General features: G+C 35.7%; 4 protein-coding genes across 5 annotated transcripts; 2 read left to right on the forward strand and 2 right to left on the reverse strand.

The window, feature by feature from the left end:
* The first annotated feature begins 2,559 nt into the window (after positions 1-2,559).
* On the forward strand, positions 2,560-4,607 carry LOC127086024 (hexose carrier protein HEX6). Its single transcript, XM_051026702.1, has 3 exons — positions 2,560-2,780; positions 2,943-3,265; positions 3,395-4,607. Exons 1-3 carry the CDS (start codon positions 2,651-2,653, stop codon positions 4,463-4,465), a joined length of 1,524 nt encoding a protein of 507 aa, XP_050882659.1. The 5' UTR covers positions 2,560-2,650; the 3' UTR covers positions 4,466-4,607.
* A 573-nt stretch (positions 4,608-5,180) lies between these two features.
* On the forward strand, positions 5,181-7,576 carry LOC127086023 (hexose carrier protein HEX6). Its single transcript, XM_051026701.1, has 2 exons — positions 5,181-6,066; positions 6,202-7,576. The coding sequence occupies exons 1-2, from the start codon at positions 5,611-5,613 to the stop codon at positions 7,273-7,275; spliced, it is 1,530 nt and encodes a 509-aa protein (XP_050882658.1). The 5' UTR covers positions 5,181-5,610; the 3' UTR covers positions 7,276-7,576.
* Positions 7,512-10,340, reverse strand: LOC127086025 (probable isoaspartyl peptidase/L-asparaginase 3). Of its 2 annotated transcripts, XM_051026703.1 has the most exons (7): positions 10,180-10,340; positions 9,851-10,025; positions 8,847-8,911; positions 8,351-8,737; positions 8,209-8,267; positions 7,992-8,096; positions 7,512-7,898 (listed from the first exon to the last, which is right to left on the reverse strand). In XM_051026703.1, the coding sequence occupies exons 1-7, from the start codon at positions 10,228-10,230 to the stop codon at positions 7,679-7,681; spliced, it is 1,062 nt and encodes a 353-aa protein (XP_050882660.1). In that variant the 5' UTR covers positions 10,231-10,340; the 3' UTR covers positions 7,512-7,678. The 2 variants fall into 2 exon arrangements, with proteins under 2 accessions (XP_050882660.1, XP_050882661.1); XM_051026704.1 differs by lacking the exons at positions 9,851-10,025; positions 10,180-10,340 and having other exon boundaries at positions 8,351-8,748; positions 8,847-8,916.
* A 2,974-nt stretch (positions 10,341-13,314) lies between these two features.
* LOC127086027 (prohibitin-3, mitochondrial) lies at positions 13,315-17,006 on the reverse strand. The gene is made up of 3 exons (XM_051026705.1): positions 16,308-17,006; positions 15,097-15,384; positions 13,315-13,587 (listed from the first exon to the last, which is right to left on the reverse strand). The coding sequence occupies exons 1-2, from the start codon at positions 16,862-16,864 to the stop codon at positions 15,102-15,104; spliced, it is 840 nt and encodes a 279-aa protein (XP_050882662.1). The 5' UTR covers positions 16,865-17,006; the 3' UTR covers positions 13,315-13,587; positions 15,097-15,101.
* Between the last annotated feature and the right edge of the window lie 1,305 nt (positions 17,007-18,311).

The following is an 18,311-nucleotide window of genomic DNA, read 5'->3' on the forward strand; positions in this document are numbered from 1 at the left end:
TTTATATTTGGTTCAGTAATTTGAGTGGTTCGATTACAGGTTCGCCTTTATTTGAGCCACTTAAAACAATTGAACCAGTTAATACCATATGTTATTTTTTAGGGAGTTGCTTAAGGAACCCTAAGGATTGCTACCACACCCTTGTGAAAAACCAAAAATATCCCTAGAATCTAGAGATATACCTCTGGACGCACCCCAAACACATACCTCCTGAGTCAGGCCTTAAGGTTATGCCAAAACAAATTAGAGAAATGTATCCTTGTGTAACTTATGAAGATGCATCTCTGGACGCACCATACCCTTTCTCCTTCCTCACTTCTCAAAATACTCTCTCAAACTTTCAACCTCTCAAAGTCTTAAACTCTCAACTCACATTCTCTCAAAATCATTCAACAAACTTCTAAGCTTTTTTTATCAACATCAAATCGGTCAAACTTACTCAACATCAAACTAAACTCACATTTGGTAAGTTTATGATTTTTCTAAACTTTTTTTTTATTTATATGTGCATTTGTTGAACTTGAGCACTAGATTATGTAATAGGTAGTTTATATATGTTATTGAAATGAACAATGTGTTTCATAGGTAGTTTAAATGATCAATGCATTATTTTGAACATTGGCATGGACTATATTTATTCCATTAATGTGCTTCTGAGTTGAAGTACCTAATGGAGTTGCATCTCCAGAATTTTTCAACATTTTGATTTCTAATCCGGAGATGCATCTCCGAAACTTATCGGTTTATGTTTTTTGGATTGAACTCATTGTGTTTCATTTGTATAATGTTTGTGTGGCTTACTTACAAACATTATGGTTGATAACCTAGATAGATTCAGGCACGGAAGAGTTGCGTAGCATGCATCGATTTGGAAGGGGAAAACTTGATCATTGCAGACATCTATCGTTTCTATCTCGATTGATGCAGAGGCGACAACTTCTGGTGCTCATGCATCTTCGCTTTCGTCTTCCCGTAAGAGACAGGTGTCACCTACTTAGGCACCCGAGGCTCCACAGGCACCTAAGGAACCCAAGGGGTTTGGAGGTGATCCTTCAGACTTATTGTTGTTGTCTCTATACCCGGACCATGCTGCCATATATGTCTAGAATGGAGAGATAAAATTCAGTTGTATTTATTCTTTGAAATATTACTTTTTAATAATATTCAACGTTTCGGATGATAATTTATTTTTATGCAGAACCGTGACGCATTAAAATTCATCCATGGCCGAAAGTTTACGGGTTTTCAGCATCCTAATTAGAAGTGGTTTAAGGATGTGATGCAGTAATCTGGGCTAAGAGACTTGTGCGGTATCGATTATGTTACGGCTAACTATGGTATGTTGTCCGTGTTTGTAGAGAGATGGCACTCAAAGACGTCGTCATTTCATATTCCACATGGTGATATGTCTATCACATTGGATGATGTCAAGTGTCTTCTCCTCGCGCTATGACACGTAGAGATATGGATACCGTGTTTGATGATTATCTTAATCATCTTGTAGCGGAAGAGGCACGAAGTACCATAGCTCCTAGCGACTAGAGTGATGTACACGCCTACATCTATTGGCTTTTCAGGGTGTCACATCCTTATATGACACTAGATGCTCTGGGAGATCCACCTAGGCCAGCTCGCCAGAAGATCCTAAAGGAGGAGCATGTTAGGACATATCATGTTGTTGATGTGTTGTCTAGATATTGTCGTATCATGGAGAATGGGCATGTGAGTATAGATAGAGGACTTTTCCTTATGGCTCTAAGGTGAGAGATGTTCTAAATTCTATGATGAGGGATGCATGGGAGGCACTGCAGTACAAGAGACAGTGTAGGAATAGGGGCATGAGTCCGTCATATGCAGCAGTATATAGTATTTGTATTAGGAGCACTATTTTCGATTCTATTTTATTTTGATTTCATTGTGTACTCCGAATTGTTTAATTTATACATGTCATTTTCATATTATTCCAAAAGTGTGTGGTTTAATTTAAACTTATATCTATAATATATCATAAAATTCATCGGAGCATCTCTAAATCAAATGCAAAAACTAATGTTTGTTGTGGTTCCAGAGATGCTTCTTTAGATTCTTTCTGGTGTGAATACGGAGATGCATCTCCGGATCAATTTATATCAAAGAGTTATGTTTATGTGAGGAATGCATAAGGTGTATATGAAGTAGTTTCGGAGATGTATCTCCGGAATAAAATTTAAAAAATTTATGGGATGAGATTCAATTGGGGTGTATTTCAGTGAGACAACAGATGCGTCCGGAAATACATTTCTAAAATCAGAGAGACAGTTTCAAATTTTTATATGATATTTTTTCACCTTTTATGGTGGAATTAGCAATTCCCATTTTTAAAGGTTGAATCAAAAATCACTAAAATTTTAAAACAAAGCAACATTTTCTGGATAAGCCCAAACCCCAAATACATATCAAAAGAAATTTCAACATTTCAATTCACTAAAAAAAACAATACATTTAATACAGTATACAATAGTCAAGAAAGACTGCACTATATGTGTCTTAGTCTCTACTATAGACTATACTTCAAAATTTCATTTGACACACTATAAATCTATTTATACAAATATTTGCTTTTATTGTTAATAAAGAAGAAACAAAACTGAAATTATTATTAGCAAAAGCTATGGCAGTAGAGCTCCAAATTGCAAACCATGGAAGAGAATACAATGGAAAGATGACTTCTATTGTGATTCTATCTTGTATGGTAGCTGCCACTGGAGGCATTATCTTTGGTTATGATATAGGAATTTCAGGTCAGTTGTTCGATTAAGATCAGACAATTCTAAAACATGTTTTATTATCATATCTCGTGAAAACGAGCTTGAATATGATTGATCAAACAATCATTGATATCTCAAATGCGTAGAAACTCCATATACATGAAATTATAGATTATTTTCTTTATCTCTTTGCAGGTGGTGTAACATCTATGGTGCCATTTTTGGAGAAGTTTTTTCCAGATGTATACACTAAGATGAAACAAGACAAGAAGATTAGCAACTACTGCAAATTTGATAGTCAACTTCTAACAACGTTCACTTCATCACTATATATAGCTGGTCTTTTAGCATCTTTTTTTGCATCATCGGTCACAAGAGTGTTCGGTCGAAAACCATCGATTCTCGTAGGTGGTGCTGCATTTCTTGTTGGAGCAGCTCTTGGTGGTGCTGCTCTTAATATTTATATGTTGATACTTGGTAGAGTTCTTCTTGGTGTTGGAATCGGTTTCGCTAATCAGGTATATTCATTATCGAGTCGCGCTCCAGTAATCAGACACTGACATATGCATCAGTATCCAACCCTGACACGTTTCAGATATCTGACACATCTTTAATCTGAAATGTAAAATTTTCATATTTTTTTACAGTCAGTCCCATTATATCTATCAGAAATGGCACTTCCAAGATACAGAGGAGCAATCAACAATGGCTTCCAACTATGTGTTGGAATTGGAGTTCTATCAGCAAATTTAATCAACTTCGGTACAGAAAAAATCAAAGACGGTTACGGCTGGAGAATTTCTCTAGCCATGGCAGCAGTTCCAGCTTCAATCCTCACATTAGGAGCATTTTTTCTCCCAGAAACACCAAACAGCATAATCCAAAACAGCAAAAACCATCAAAAAGCTAAGTTAATGTTGCAATCCATAAGAGGCGCAAACGATGTCGAACAAGAGTTCGATGATCTTATTGTAGCAAGTAACATGTCAGACTCTATCAAACATCCATTCAAGAACATCTTGCAAAGAAAATATAGACCTCAACTTGTCATGGCAGTAACCATACCTTTTTTTCAACAATTCACCGGAATCAATGTCATTTCGTTCTATGCTCCTATACTATTCCTAACCATTGGATTAGGCGAAAGCGCTTCACTTTTGTCTGCGGTTATGATCGGTATCGTAGGTACTACTTCAACATTCATCTCAATGCTTATAGTCGATAAACTAGGTAGAAGAGTTCTGTTCATATCAGGTGGAATTCAAATGTTTTTCTCGCAGATTCTTATCGGAAGTATAATGGCATTTCAACTCGGTGATCAAGGTGAAATAAGCAAGAAATACGTATACTTGATTCTAGTTTTGATATGTATATATGTAGCGGGATTCGCTTGGTCTTGGGGGCCATTAGGATGGTTGGTTCCTAGCGAGATTTTTCCGTTGGAGATAAGATCAGCAGCACAAAGTATAACAGTTGCAGTGAATTTTCTGTTTACTTTCATTGTTGCTCAAACTTTTTTGACTATGTTATGTCATTTCAAGTATGGAACTTTCTTCTTTTTCGGAGGTTGGGTGGTTGTGATGACAGTGTTTGTTTATTTTCTGTTACCGGAAACCAAGAATGTTCCGATTGAGCAGATGGATAAGGTTTGGAGAGAGCATTTGTTTTGGAAGAGGATTGTTGGAGACAAGAGTGACAATGGCAGACAAACAGTGTAGTTTTATTGTTGTAAGCATCTAAATGTCCTCTCGAACCTACTCGATTTTTTTCGTAACCATGTCATAGGTACGAAGTATTTACAAATGTGTTTGGTTTTTGAAAGAGTATTGCAAGAAAAAACAAAGAAAAAAGTTGACGGTATATTTAAGGTGTCTGAATCTCTAACCACTCGAATCAATTAGATATCGATGAATCGATGAATCAATTGATATTAAAGATGGATACATGAAAATTTTATGCTACACTAAAACTATTAAACTAACATTAGATGATCTCATTAATTAATTAAAAAAAATTAAAACTAGGTATTCAATTTTGAGGCCGACTAATTCAAAGAGACTAATCTCACCGTCCATTAGTGAGGGCCCAACACAGGATACGAGCCTGAGACCTTGAACCTGAGACCTTGAAATGAGCACACTCTCAAGACTCAAGCATTCAGCAACCAGGTCAATACTGATTAATAGTTTATGTGAATATCATATTAGAAGTCACATGCACTTATATTTTAATAGATACTATTGGTGAGATTTGAAGTTGAAGATTCAACCCTTCATTTCCACTCTTATCATATTCATAGAAATTCAAACTAAACGTGTGATGTTCCTTGTATAACTAGAATACTAATATGCCAAAATGCATAAATTCTTTATAAAATTGGTCCCAAATGGGTCCTTAGCAAATAAATCACCAATCAAATTGTTGATTTGTTTCTAACCATATGGTTAGAAGCAAGTTCCTGTCACATTCATTACATAAACAATTATTTTTCTCCAATTATTAACAAGCATTGCTGGTGTACAAATTTGACCTTTCAAAGTCATCATATTTCACTTGACTGTCAATAACAAACAGAAATACTCGTCACACAATTACAGGTGATTTCGGATAAACAATTTGATTAAGCACTTATTCAATAAGTTATTATTACAGGAAGCTAAGTAAAGTATTCATCTAAAAAACTAATTTGAAAAGCTTACATCGAAATAAGCTGAAATATATCTCATAAGTTTGTCAGTTGACTGCAAGTCAAGAGACAGTATTTGCTTATTTAGCTCTGTAAATTCAAATCTCAAACTCTCTCTCTCTCTCTCTCTCTCCCACTTCTAAGCTTCTATCAGTGATATCTAAAAGAGAAAAGTTAATGGCAGTTGGATTGGCTATAACATCTCAAAATGGAGAGAAGAGTAATGGCAGGGTAACCCTTTATGTTGTTCTGTCTTGTATGATGGCTGCTATGGGAGGTGTGATATTCGGCTATGACATTGGTATAACAGGCGGTGTTACATCAATGGAACCATTTCTGAAGAAGTTCTTCCACAGGATATATCTTCGGATGAAATCAGATGTCAAAGTTAGCAACTATTGCAAGTTTAACAGTCAACTGTTGACATCTTTTACATCCTCTCTTTATGTTGCTGGTTTTTTTACTTCCTTCTTGGCTTCTTACGTCACTAGAGTCTTCGGACGCAAGCCGTCTATCGTTGCAGGTGGCGCTGCGTTTCTTGCCGGTACAGCTCTTGGGGGTGCAGCTTTTAACGTGTACATGCTCATAGTCGGTCGACTTTTGCTTGGAGTTGGGGTTGGTTTCGCAAACCAGGTAACAGTCTCTCTTTACTCGCACTTATGTTAAGCTTGTTCGTCAGAACCAGGCTCTGATACCAAGTTGAAAATAAGGTTTTGATGCTGAACCGATTGAGAGATTAGCTCTCATGATTCTGTGCTGCTTTTGCAGGCAGTTCCTCTATATCTCTCTGAAATGGCACTGCCAAGATTTAGAGGGGCGATAAATAATGGTTTCCAATTAAGCATTGGTATCGGCGCTTTGTCTGCTAACCTAATCAACTATGGAACAGAGAAGATTAAAGGCGGTCATGGTTGGCGCGTATCTCTAGCCATGGCAGCAGTTCCAGCGACTTTCCTAACACTAGGTGCGCTTTTCCTGCCAGAAACTCCCAATAGCTTAATCCAAACCAGCCAAGACAATCAAAAGGCGAAGCTAATACTTCAACGAATCCGAGGCGTGGAAGATGTTCAAGCAGAACTCGACGACCTCACTAAAGCAAGTTCTTCGACTTCAAAAACAAGCGAACAACAATCATTTAAGATTATACTGAAAAGAAGATATAGGCCTCAACTTGTAATGGCAATAGCAATACCATTTTTTCAGCAAGTGACCGGGATCAACGTCATTGCTTTCTATGCTCCTCTACTTTTCAGAACAATCGGATTAGGAGAAAGCGCGTCACTGTTATCATCTGTCATGACAGGTATAGTAGGTACCGGTTCAACGTTCATATCAATGCTCATAGTAGATAAACTAGGAAGGAGAACGTTGTTTATAGTCGGAGGCATTCAAATGTTAGTGTCACAGTGTATAGTTGGAGGCATAATGGCGGTTCATCTCAAAGATCACGGCGGATTGAGCAAAGGGTATGCTTATATGGTTTTGGTAATGATATGTATTTATGTTGCTGGGTTCGGATGGTCATGGGGGCCGCTAGGTTGGTTAGTACCAAGCGAGATTTTTCCGTTAGAGATTAGATCAGCTGGACAAAGCATCACAGTGGCAGTGAGTTTTCTCTTCACTTTCGTTATTGCGCAGACTTTTCTCGCTATGCTTTGTCACTTCAAGTCTGGGATTTTCTTCTTCTTTGGTGGTTGGGTGGTGGTGATGACCGCGTTCGTGTATTATTTTCTACCAGAGACAAAAAATGTGCCACTTGAACAGATGGAGAAAGTGTGGCGGGAACATTGGTTTTGGAAGGGAATAGTCGGAAAAACAAGTGACAGTTATGATGCTTTATAGACTATGAAGCACGAACGCTCCGAAAACGACCCCGACACTGACACGGCGACACTGATAATAATTTTAAAAAATGAATAAATTAAATGTAATCACAAGTGTCAGTGCAGGTGTCCGACCCCGACACAGACACGGACACGCCGTTTTTCAGAGGTGTCGGTGCTACATAGTTTATAGAAGATCCAATCCTAATGCTATATGAATGATAGCAGAAATTTTTTCGATATTACATGCACATGTTAATCTTGCAATATCTATGTTAAATGCTCAATTAATATCAGAAATGATGTTTGTTACATTTTAAGCACATTTGTATGCCATCAAATATCATCGACCAACACAATTAGTATAATAATGACTTAAATTTAAATGTTGAAGGGTACCAATTTCTTGAACAGGCTATCTTTCAAGGTAGCACGGTAAAGACTTCTACGTCTTTCATTGCAGGACTCCTTACTGAATATCTAAATGTCCAACCATGGCAGGCCCCGGCATGTTCCCCAGTTTTATTAACGGCAACGACGGCTCCCACGAAGTTTGGAAATTTTTTGGTTATTCGCGATATTGCATCCTTAGCAGCATGTTTGGGTTCCATTCCCAACCTCATGCTTTCCACAACTTGATAGCTGAAATTGAAAAAAAGTGTTAACCTTGAAAGTTTACGAGAGAAAACTATCAGAATCTAAACTATAGGAACTATGGAGTTTCCGTAGTAGTACCATGGAAGGAAGCGCATCATGATGTCGCCATCCCCAGTTGCACAACATGCGCCAACTTCATCAATAGCGTATGCCGAGGATCCAGCTATTGGACCGTCACCTACCCTGCAATCAAGAAAAAAATTCAAAAGAAAAATTAACTATAAGAGGCGATTTTTTTGGCCATTCAAGAAATGAAAAGATCTTCCAACTTCTAAGATTGATACGACAAATTTACCTTCCAGGAATCTTGAATGTTGCCCCGTTAGTTGATGTGCCAACAGCAATGCGTCCCGTCTATACCAAATCAAAAAGTGTCATTTGCGATGCTAATACATGATGTACACAGATCGATTTTTATGTTGTTATAATAGTCTTACTCTATCGATAACAGCCATTGAAATGGTATCGTGGCTATGAAGACCAACATGAGGTAATCTTGCTATTTGACTTTGATCAATAAATGAACATGTTTCGTCAGAGAGGTCTAGAAAGTTATTTGGACGATAAGGACCACAGTTATTCACAGGTAATACATTTTTCCTGAAATTCGGTTGGCAGCTACTTTTTTTCCATTCGGTCCATTTTTCTATAGATTCTGATGAACTCAGGTTTGTTGGTCCTGGAAGACCCATTGAAATTGCGAATTCGGATGCTTTCTCTCCAACCAGCAAAGTGTGTTCAGTGTGTTGCATCACTAGCCTAGCAGCTTTGATTCCATCTTTTACGTATCGCATGGCAGCAACAGCTCCTACTTCCATAGTTACCTATGCATTCCCTTAGCAGAAGATGGGACCAATTATCATGCCGATGTATGATAGTTTTAGAATGCTAGAAACTAATTAACAGTTACGGAACATGGTAATTGGTTTTTACCCCGTCCATGACCAGAGCATCGATTGTAGTTTCTCCATTCTCATCTGGACTCCCACCCGGACCAACTGTTAAGAATAGGATACACATAAGGTGTTACGCAAATTCACTTAACATGAACTAACAGCCTAAAAAGGACCAAAATCGAGCGTGCGCATGTGAGACATTAATAGTAGCGCTATAGCATAACGGAATTGAACGAATTGCCGTTGCTTTACGATACACTATCAGTACAAAATATTCTCAAATAGCGGCTACAGTAGCGCTATAGTACTATTGTGCAAAGGAGTTTGAACAAACCGCTATTTTTTCCAATTTTTGTGTGCGCGCGTGTGCGTGCATGGCCAAGCATGCAACAAGAACGGATCACGGTGTAACTCCAAAGTCCAAACCCTAAACTTATAAGTGCTTAATTAAGTTACGCTACCGAGGAAGTAAGACAATTCTAACCTTAAACTTATAAGTTACAACATAAACACTTCCGTAGCATTTAAAAAAAGGCTTACTACGAAAATAACTTGTGATATGCCTATATGTTGTTTTCAGCTTACTTTTATAAGTTTCCTGCAATGGCTTATAGAAACAGCTTATACAAAGCTTATATATAAGAACTTATATGATAAGCTTTTGTTCAATAAGACAGACACTTACTAAATAAGTGCTTAACTAAGTTATGCTAACATAGTAACATCTCCTAAACTTGCCCTAATAGTATAATTAGCTATGAATCACGGACACCAGAAACACGACACCGTAATAATAATTTGAAGAAAAAAAACGAATAACCGAATAAATTAAACATAATCACAAGTGTCAGTGTCGATTTCAGACACCTGACACGGACACGTCTTTTTCACATGTGTCGGTGCTACAGAGATAATTAGTACACTTAAAAATGGGAAGTAAGCCAAATGTAAAGTTTCCATTCAATACATAAACAAACAAACAAAAAAGTCAAAATTCAGATTGAAAAGTCCAAATTATGTTCCAAAGATTAAATTCCCAACCTGTTCCATCACACCTAAGTTCCTCGCAAGTAGAGCAACCTTCAACAACCGAATCAACAGCAGAAGAACCAGCATCAACAGCTCTCCATGCAGCTCTAACAGCTTCAATAAACGGCCATGTGCTTACCACCAATGGATACTGTTTCAATTCAACACTTCCATGATGCTCCACCACCTCATCATCACAACAACACATGCAAAGTAAAATCCAAAATTTAAAATTTTGAAAATAAAAATGAAAACCCAATTAAGATTTTGGTATAAAGTTGATGAATTTGAGCTTTGGAAAGTAATTGAGAGTGAGAAAGAGAATGGGTGGTGTGTAGTACCAGTGAGAGGAAAGAGAGGAAGAATATGAAATTGAAGGGGTTTGAAGCCATGGAGTTGGAGCTTTTATCACTCTTTCTTGTTGTCAGCTATCGATTTGAGAAAATGGAGAACATCCAAATCATGCTGATATTAAAATAAAATAAAAAATTGTTCTTTTAGAATGTTTTATGGGAATTTTTGTTTATGGAAAAAAATGAGAGATACTAAATTAAATTAGTTTTCATTTAATTTTAATTCAAAAAAAATGAATTTTATAGAATGCTTTCTGGTCGGTTGAAGGTCTAAAATAAAGATTCAATCAGATGCAAGTTCAATCGAAATATTCAAATGTATAAAGTTAACACAATGAAATTCATAATATATTTTTCTAATCTCTATTTTTCACTACATTCATCTTAGACTTTGAATTGACTTAGACGTTGGAGTGTTAATCTTATAGATTCACTCTGCGTAACATATCAGAGATCAACATCACCGACTCAGAGTCATTCATCATTGATCAATATCAATTCTAATTCCATAACGAAAAAGTGGTCTAATTTGTGGGAATTGACTCCTAATTCCCGCGAAATTCCTTAGATACAGTAGCCTTGATCCAAATTCAGATCTTTATCGAAATCGAGAGATGGAGACAGTCTCCTCATACCTCACACCAAAGAACTTCGTTAAATCTTTTGATCTTGTTTCGCCTCAATTAATCGTCATCAATGATCTTCTCTGAAAATTGATAAGTGTGTCTTTGTGACATTTCCGCTAACATGGAAAAGGACGAGCTATTCCTAGCGGGTTAACAAATGGGCATTGATGAAAAGTGTGTTGTGAGATTATATCTATGGTTGAAAAGCTTCCTACCAACATGGAAGTTGTTGCACCATAAATTTTGCAACCTAGTATTTCAATAGGTGAGAGTTCTTGAAGTGGTTTAGTTTCAAATGAAATATACTTTTCTTAAAGGTGGAGAGTGACAGTTCTTAAACTATGATTGTCGGTGAAGACAGTGTAAAAAAATTTGGAGTGTTATAGCTTCAAGTGACTATACTTTTTACGGTGGAATGTGATTGTTGGTAAAGACAATGAAAGTTCATGTATTATTTTCAATCAAGGTGGGGATTGTTGGAATTTGTCGAAAATATATATGTTGAATAAGACTCACATTGCTTAGTTTTGTAAAGGAAAAGAGAGTTTAAGGTTATATAAAAGATTCAAGTTCTTCAAAATGTACCGGTCAAAAGCACTTTAAATTTGCATGTTACTTTTTATATTTTCTCTTATCCTCTTGTGTTAGAGTGTTATGAAAGGTAGTTAAATATTTACTTTTGAGAGTATTGGTGTATTGGGATCTTAGGATGGTTGAAGATAGTCTATGTGTTGTAACATAGTAGGGCTGGAAATGAGTCAAGTCGTGTCGAATTCGCTTCAACTCGACTCGATAAGAATTGGTTCGGGTCAAATCTCAACTCAAATTCGTCACGAATTTCTTTTAAGCTCAAACTCGATTCATTATAAATTCACGAACAACACGGTTCAACTCATTGTGTTCAGCTCACTTGCTTTATGGATTTTTTTATAAGTTCATTGGCAACCCTATACACTAGTCAATATAACATAATCTTTAAAGATATAACCTAATCTTTAAAAAATAATTTTTAAAGTCTATCTTTGTTATAGGTTCATTGGCAACCTTAAAGTCTAATTTTTAAAGATATAATACTAAGATTTGGAATAAATATTTAAACATAATCTTGGAGTCAATATAACTTTTATCATATATAATTGAGTTGATTCATGAACCTAACGAGTCGAACTATTTATAGCTCAAGTTCAACTTATTTAGTTAATGAACTTAATTTTTTGCTCATATTCGGCTCATTTGATTTATGAACATAATTCAACGATTTAATTGTCAAATTAAATTCCGAACTATATTCGAGTTGATTTGGTTAACAGTCCTACACACTAGTTCGTTTGCTCAATTTCAGAGTGTCGCAGAATTTGAGGGATATTGATAGATGAAGATTTGGTCATTTGTTATTCTATTGTACCATAAACACATAGATAGTTTAAATTCAAAATTATTATCGTCCATCGTAGAGCTCACAATACTGGAATATGGTTCCATATTATGTGGGGAGACATAGTCTTTTAAATTGCAATTGTCCACCATTGCTTATTCTCTACGTCTCTCATGTAATATCTTTCTATCTCTACAACTGGTTGACCAAGGTCCCCAAGACTTGGGACTCTTCGCATTCAACAGAACAAGAAAATTTTAGATAAAAATTAAAATAATAAAATAAAATTAGTCTACTCGGTGAAAATGAAAAAAAAATCAATATCAGCATAAAACTCTAAAAAACGGGTCAAAAACTTGATACGTCGCAAGTTATATATATATATATATATATATATATATATATATATATATATATATATATATATATATATATATATATATATATATATATATATATATATATATATATATATTGAATTATAAAATTATCTTTCAACTAGGACTACCTTTGATTATCAATTCTTTTTTGTTACTTAGCTTTAAAAAAAAGGAATTTGGATTGGTTTAGTTATTTTAGAAATCAGTCTTCACCTTTCAATTCGTTTGATATCTAATATCGCCTGTATTTTTTAAAGGCATTCATAAAGTTCTTAAAGATTAAAGTATAAGCTTGACTTTATAAAATAGAGTTTTGAACTAAGCTTTATAAGAGATCTATCATTTAACCAATCTTTATAATCCTAAGGTAGTAGGAAACTACCCACACGTGACGCTGATAATAATAAGCAATAACATAAGCAAAATAATAAAATAGTAAAATTCTATCTCTAAACAAAAGAAACCGTGTGAACTCAAACTAGAGTAAATCAAGTTTATTTATCTCTTTAATACACAGTAATAACATAGAAAAATGAAAAGTTCATAACTGGCCCAACAAAGTGAAAGATATAACTGAACTTATCCTAAGAATCTAAATGCAATATGGTCGCAATGAGAATTACTGACTCGCAATAATGTGACAGTAATGCAAATTATAGTTGTAATACGTGGTTTAAAATAATCATACACAAATCAATACCACTGTAGTACTAATTTGCATTTAGTTATTGTGCAACTATCAAACATTTAATATCCAAATTCATTTCTAACTTTTACCATTCATGAAACATTCAACATCTCTCACCGTGTTGTATAATTTGCATTTAATTATTCTGCAATTATCAAACATTAAGATCCAAATCCATTTCTAACTCTCTTGAAAAACAATATGAAACAAAGCTCTGGTGAGATAGGATCTACAAAGTAGGAAATAAGAAACATCTGTCTAACAAAGGAGAGAATCCTCGAGACAATGGTCCAAGCCAAGCATGCTATGACCCCATATCATTGAGCCCTGAAATGAAGAAGAAATGGTATTAGGGGATTTAGCCATTGTTAAACACATGTTTTGGTTCAAAATGCTGAACACTAGAAAACCTTAACATATAGCATCCTGATGAACATTAGAAAGGATGAAGGTGTGGGACTGGTATAGAAAAGTAATAGATAATTAAATACCAATTACTAAAGGGGAAATAGCAAACTCAAAAAATTACTATTTCTTTAACATATATATATAACCAAAACAAAACAATTTAATACAGTTGAACGAATACTTTGGTGTAAAGGGGCGTGTTTGCTCAAAAGCCGATGCTCTTCTTTCATGCGCTAGAATGACTTCTGATAATCTGAATGAACACTCTTTTCATCTCAAATGAAAGTAATTGATCCTATGGACAACTAATATCTTATTAGCAGTTTAAATTCATCAAAGAAAATACCTCAAATGCACAAGGTAGTGGTAAGTGTGCAGCTGTAAGAAATTACCATCTATCACCGGGGAACCTACCCAACTTCCAAAAGACAAACGGGAAATAAAATTTCTGGAAGTATATGGGGTCTTGTTGACACAGAGTGGCTAAAAAAGCATCATACATTTATTAACTACCCGAGGCATCAGACTTAAGTAACACAGTTAGTTAATTATATTCAAAAGAGGCTTGGTTAGATAAGTAAATATGGGATGTAAGGTAGTAGGAGTAGGAGTAGGAGGGGGGGGGGGGGGGGGGGGGGGGGTTGAGAGTGCACTCTTATTCTCAACTATTCATTATTTCCAACTATTTGCTGCCGGTTTGCAGCAATATTGCATGATTGCACGCCTTTTCCTCAATTTAAGCTCAAATAGGATAAAGCTATGTCTCAATAAACAATTTATTTGCAGTTTATAGCACAAACACTTGTCATAATAACAAGTGCTTATGTATAAGCTTACATAGGCTAATTTTAGAGCAAAGGATAAAATAAAGTGTTTCAGCGTGGGCTATAAGCATTTTTATAAACAATATTTGAAAATTTATGAAAATAAGCTGAAAAATGTATACAAAATGTCACATATTGTTTTTAAAAATTCTCCCAAATAATGTCACAAAACTAATGACGGTAGTAAATAAAGCTCAAATAAGTCAATCCAAACAAGCCTAAAATATGCAAACTGTTTCAGACAGAGGCGAAAAGGACACAATCAGACAAAACCCTAAAAACTATAATTGGATTCCTTCACTGTGAGTGTCATGGGATTTTCCCCCCAACTAGTAAATATCTATCTAATCTCATGAAGTTACTAGTCTATTGGAAGGCCTATCAGCACTTCTACACAAAAGGTTTCCTTGCATCTTAATCAAGCAAGAGGAAAGCCCTTTGTTATCTTATTTCAATATACTATGACATACAACCTGATGCAATGCAACTTTGAATGCAAGAAATCAAATTGAAGCAGGTATGACATACACTACATATTCAAAATCTAATTGAACCAAATTAAATCAAAACCACAAAAATGTAAAAACCAAAATAAGGAGATTACCCTCATTAACGAGAAGGATTGAGAGCCATGAGAATGTTCTTTCCACCAGGAAGGTAAGAGACATTAGGAGACTTAGCCAAAGTAGCGGCCACTTCCCTGGAAGCCTCGATCCTCCTAAGCTCAATCAACCCCATACCAGCAGACGCAGTAGCATCAGAAATCAGCTTGGCAGCATCACTTTCTCCCTCGGCACGAATAATTGCAGCACGACGCTCCTGTTCGGCCTTCATCACAACAAATTTAGACCTCTCGGCCTCTTGTTGTGCCACCTGCTTCTGCTCAACGGCCCTGGTTATGAATCATACACAGAATTAGTACACAAGCGCCACTTCATGAATGTCAAGCTCATAGCTTAGTAGATAAGCAAGTTGGTCACAGTTAATGAGGTAAGTTGCGAGCCTCTGGTAAATTAATTAGTTTTTTACAGATAGCTAGTATAGCGAGTCAGCATAGTTTGGAGGGAATGACTAACTTAATCCCTAAAACAACAGGCGCCAATGAGTTGGTTGTTGAAATTAAAAAATTTAACAAAAACATTCAAAAATCATAGTGTTGGTCATTAAGTTCAGAGGTTATCTTTTGTTAGCAAACATTTCAAATTAGTGCCCAATCAAAATAGCCAAGAATTAACAAATACAAAAACGTTTTTGAAGATTTATTAATTTGATGGCTCTTTAGAATTTCTGCGACCAAGTTGAAGATTCACTCGTATAGTTTGTGTAGAACCAACACTTCAAATTGAAGTTGTGTCTAGTATTAGGGACGACCATGACACATGAGGTTACATTCAGAGCCCGTTTGTTCCCAACTAAAATTACTTTTCTTAACTAAACAATCACTTTTGGCAGTTCTAATTATGTTTATCAAACTATCTAAGCTTTTTACAGTATAATCACAATAAACATACACAAAACAGTTTCTACTTCAAATAAAAATATCAAAAAAAAATCTGTAGACTATTTTGACCTAAACAAGCATATCCATAACCACTTTCATTTCCTTAATTACTATAGATGTCTGCATGTGTTCACCATATATGAAGCACGGACACCCGAATGAACAGCAGTAATTTAGAAAAATGAATAAATTAAACCTAACACGGACAACACAGTTTTTTCAGAAATGTCAGTGCTAGAGAGTTCACTATTCATAAGATATAGTTGATTGAGAAATTCAATTTCTCTTGAATAACAAGAAACAAAGAAATATACCTAGAGAATTCAGCACCATAAGACAAATGCGTAATAGCAACATCATCAAGAAGAATATTGAAATCCTTAGCACGACGAACAAGACTATCCCTAACAAGAGCCGAAACCTGAGGCCGATCCGTCAAAAGCTGATCTGCGTTAAACTGCGCAACAACAGCCTTAAGAACCTCATTCCCAATCGAAGGAAGAACCTTCTCATCATACTCAAGTCCAAGATTCTGAACAATAGTAGGAAGACGCTGCGTATCAGGACGAGAGAGAACACGGAGAGTGAGATTCACCATCTGAAGATCTTTGGTACCAGAGATCGATGAGAACGTGTGAGGACGAGTGCGAATGTCGAAGATGTAGGGCTTTTGAACCCATGGAATGAGGAAATGAGTGCCCTCGCCGATTGATTGTTCGAGAATACCGCGGAAACGGTCGAAGAGGACGGCGCGTTGGCCACCGTCGACGGTGTAGAGGGAGGAGTTGACGGCGGTAGCGGCGGCGCCGAGACCGAAGGCGAAGCGAGCGATGTTGTTGAGTATGGAGGCTGCGGCTTGACTGCTTCCCATTTTTTGGAAGATTGAGAGAAAGGGTTTTAGGGTTCGAGAAAATGGAAGAGAAAGGGTTTTAGGGTTTTGGTTTTCTACTCTTTTTGTTTTGTTTTGTTTTTTATTAAAATTTTATTAAAACTCTTTCTTGGAGAAGGGTGTTTTATCATTATTACACTTTCTACTATTGGAACCATTTATGTGAGTACTCCAAAAATTAAGAAGAGATGGCACTTTTTGGCTATGGGACCTCTTTAATTATTTTAGAGAATTTTATCTTATGGTAATTTTTTTTTAGTTTGAGAGATTAATTTTAAAGTTAAGCAGATAATCGATTTAATGACTTTAAAGATGTTAAAATAAAATAAAATGTGAATTGTATATCGCGAGAATGTGAGTCTCATTAACAAAATTTATAAATGTAAGATCTTTAAACGAGATTTGTAAATTGAGTTTCTTATAGAGAGATTTGTAAAGGCGGATTTTTTGGACTAGATTTATAAAGGTGAGTCCCTCATATGAAACTTGTAAAGGTGAGTCCATCTTATACAACTCTTAGTATTTTGCTTTTGTAACTACCTATATTGTTGTCTCGTTAAAAAATTTCTTGTAACATCGCCCTTCGAGGTCTTTTAATATTTACATCTTTGGTGATATGTTTGTTGATTTCATGTTACTGTTGTTCTATTATTTGCTCCTCTTGATTATGGATTCTTTTAGTTGGTGAAGACACCTTTTGAGTTTTAGCCCTCAGAGGCGATGATAATTCTTAGTATTAACTTCAAGGAGATAGTCTTTTATGGAAGTTTGGATTTCTCATCAAGATAGTAGTTTGGTAAGGCGATGATGATTCTTAATAAGGATCAAGCGTAATAGCCTAATAAGACGGAAGATATTTCTGATAAGAGTCCAACAAGATAGCCTAATAAGACGGCATGGATCTCTGATAAAGGTTCAGCAAAATAGTTTGATGATATGGCAAAGATCCTTGATAAGTTTCAAAAAAAAATTGATAAGGTGACAAAGATCTCCGATAAAGGACTAGAAAAATAGCCTTATAAGGTGAGAAAGATTCCTAATAAGAGTCTAGCAAGATAGCTTAGCGAGACAACAATGATCCTTGATAAAGGTCCAGCAAGGCGACAAGGATCCATGGCAAGGGTCCAGCAAGACAGCCTAATGAGGCAACAAGGATCTCTGATAAATGTCCAGCAAGACAACTTGATTAAGTGATAAGGATCCGACAAAATAGCCAGATAAGACAACAAAGATCTCTGATAAGGATCCCATAAGATAGCATGATAAGGTTGCAAGGATTTTTTTTAAAGGTCTAGCAAGATACCATTTTTATGTGTCATTATTTTCACACCATAAACTATAGCAAGTAAAAACTTCTTTGTCTAAAAATACCACTATTATTTTTGTGGGTTTGATCTTTAGAGTGAAGCATGATCATGGCAAGTCAATA

The sequence above is a fragment of the Lathyrus oleraceus genome, chromosome 5 (assembly GCF_024323335.1).
Source record: "Lathyrus oleraceus cultivar Zhongwan6 chromosome 5, CAAS_Psat_ZW6_1.0, whole genome shotgun sequence".
Classification (NCBI taxonomy): Eukaryota; Viridiplantae; Streptophyta; class Magnoliopsida; order Fabales; family Fabaceae; genus Lathyrus; species Lathyrus oleraceus.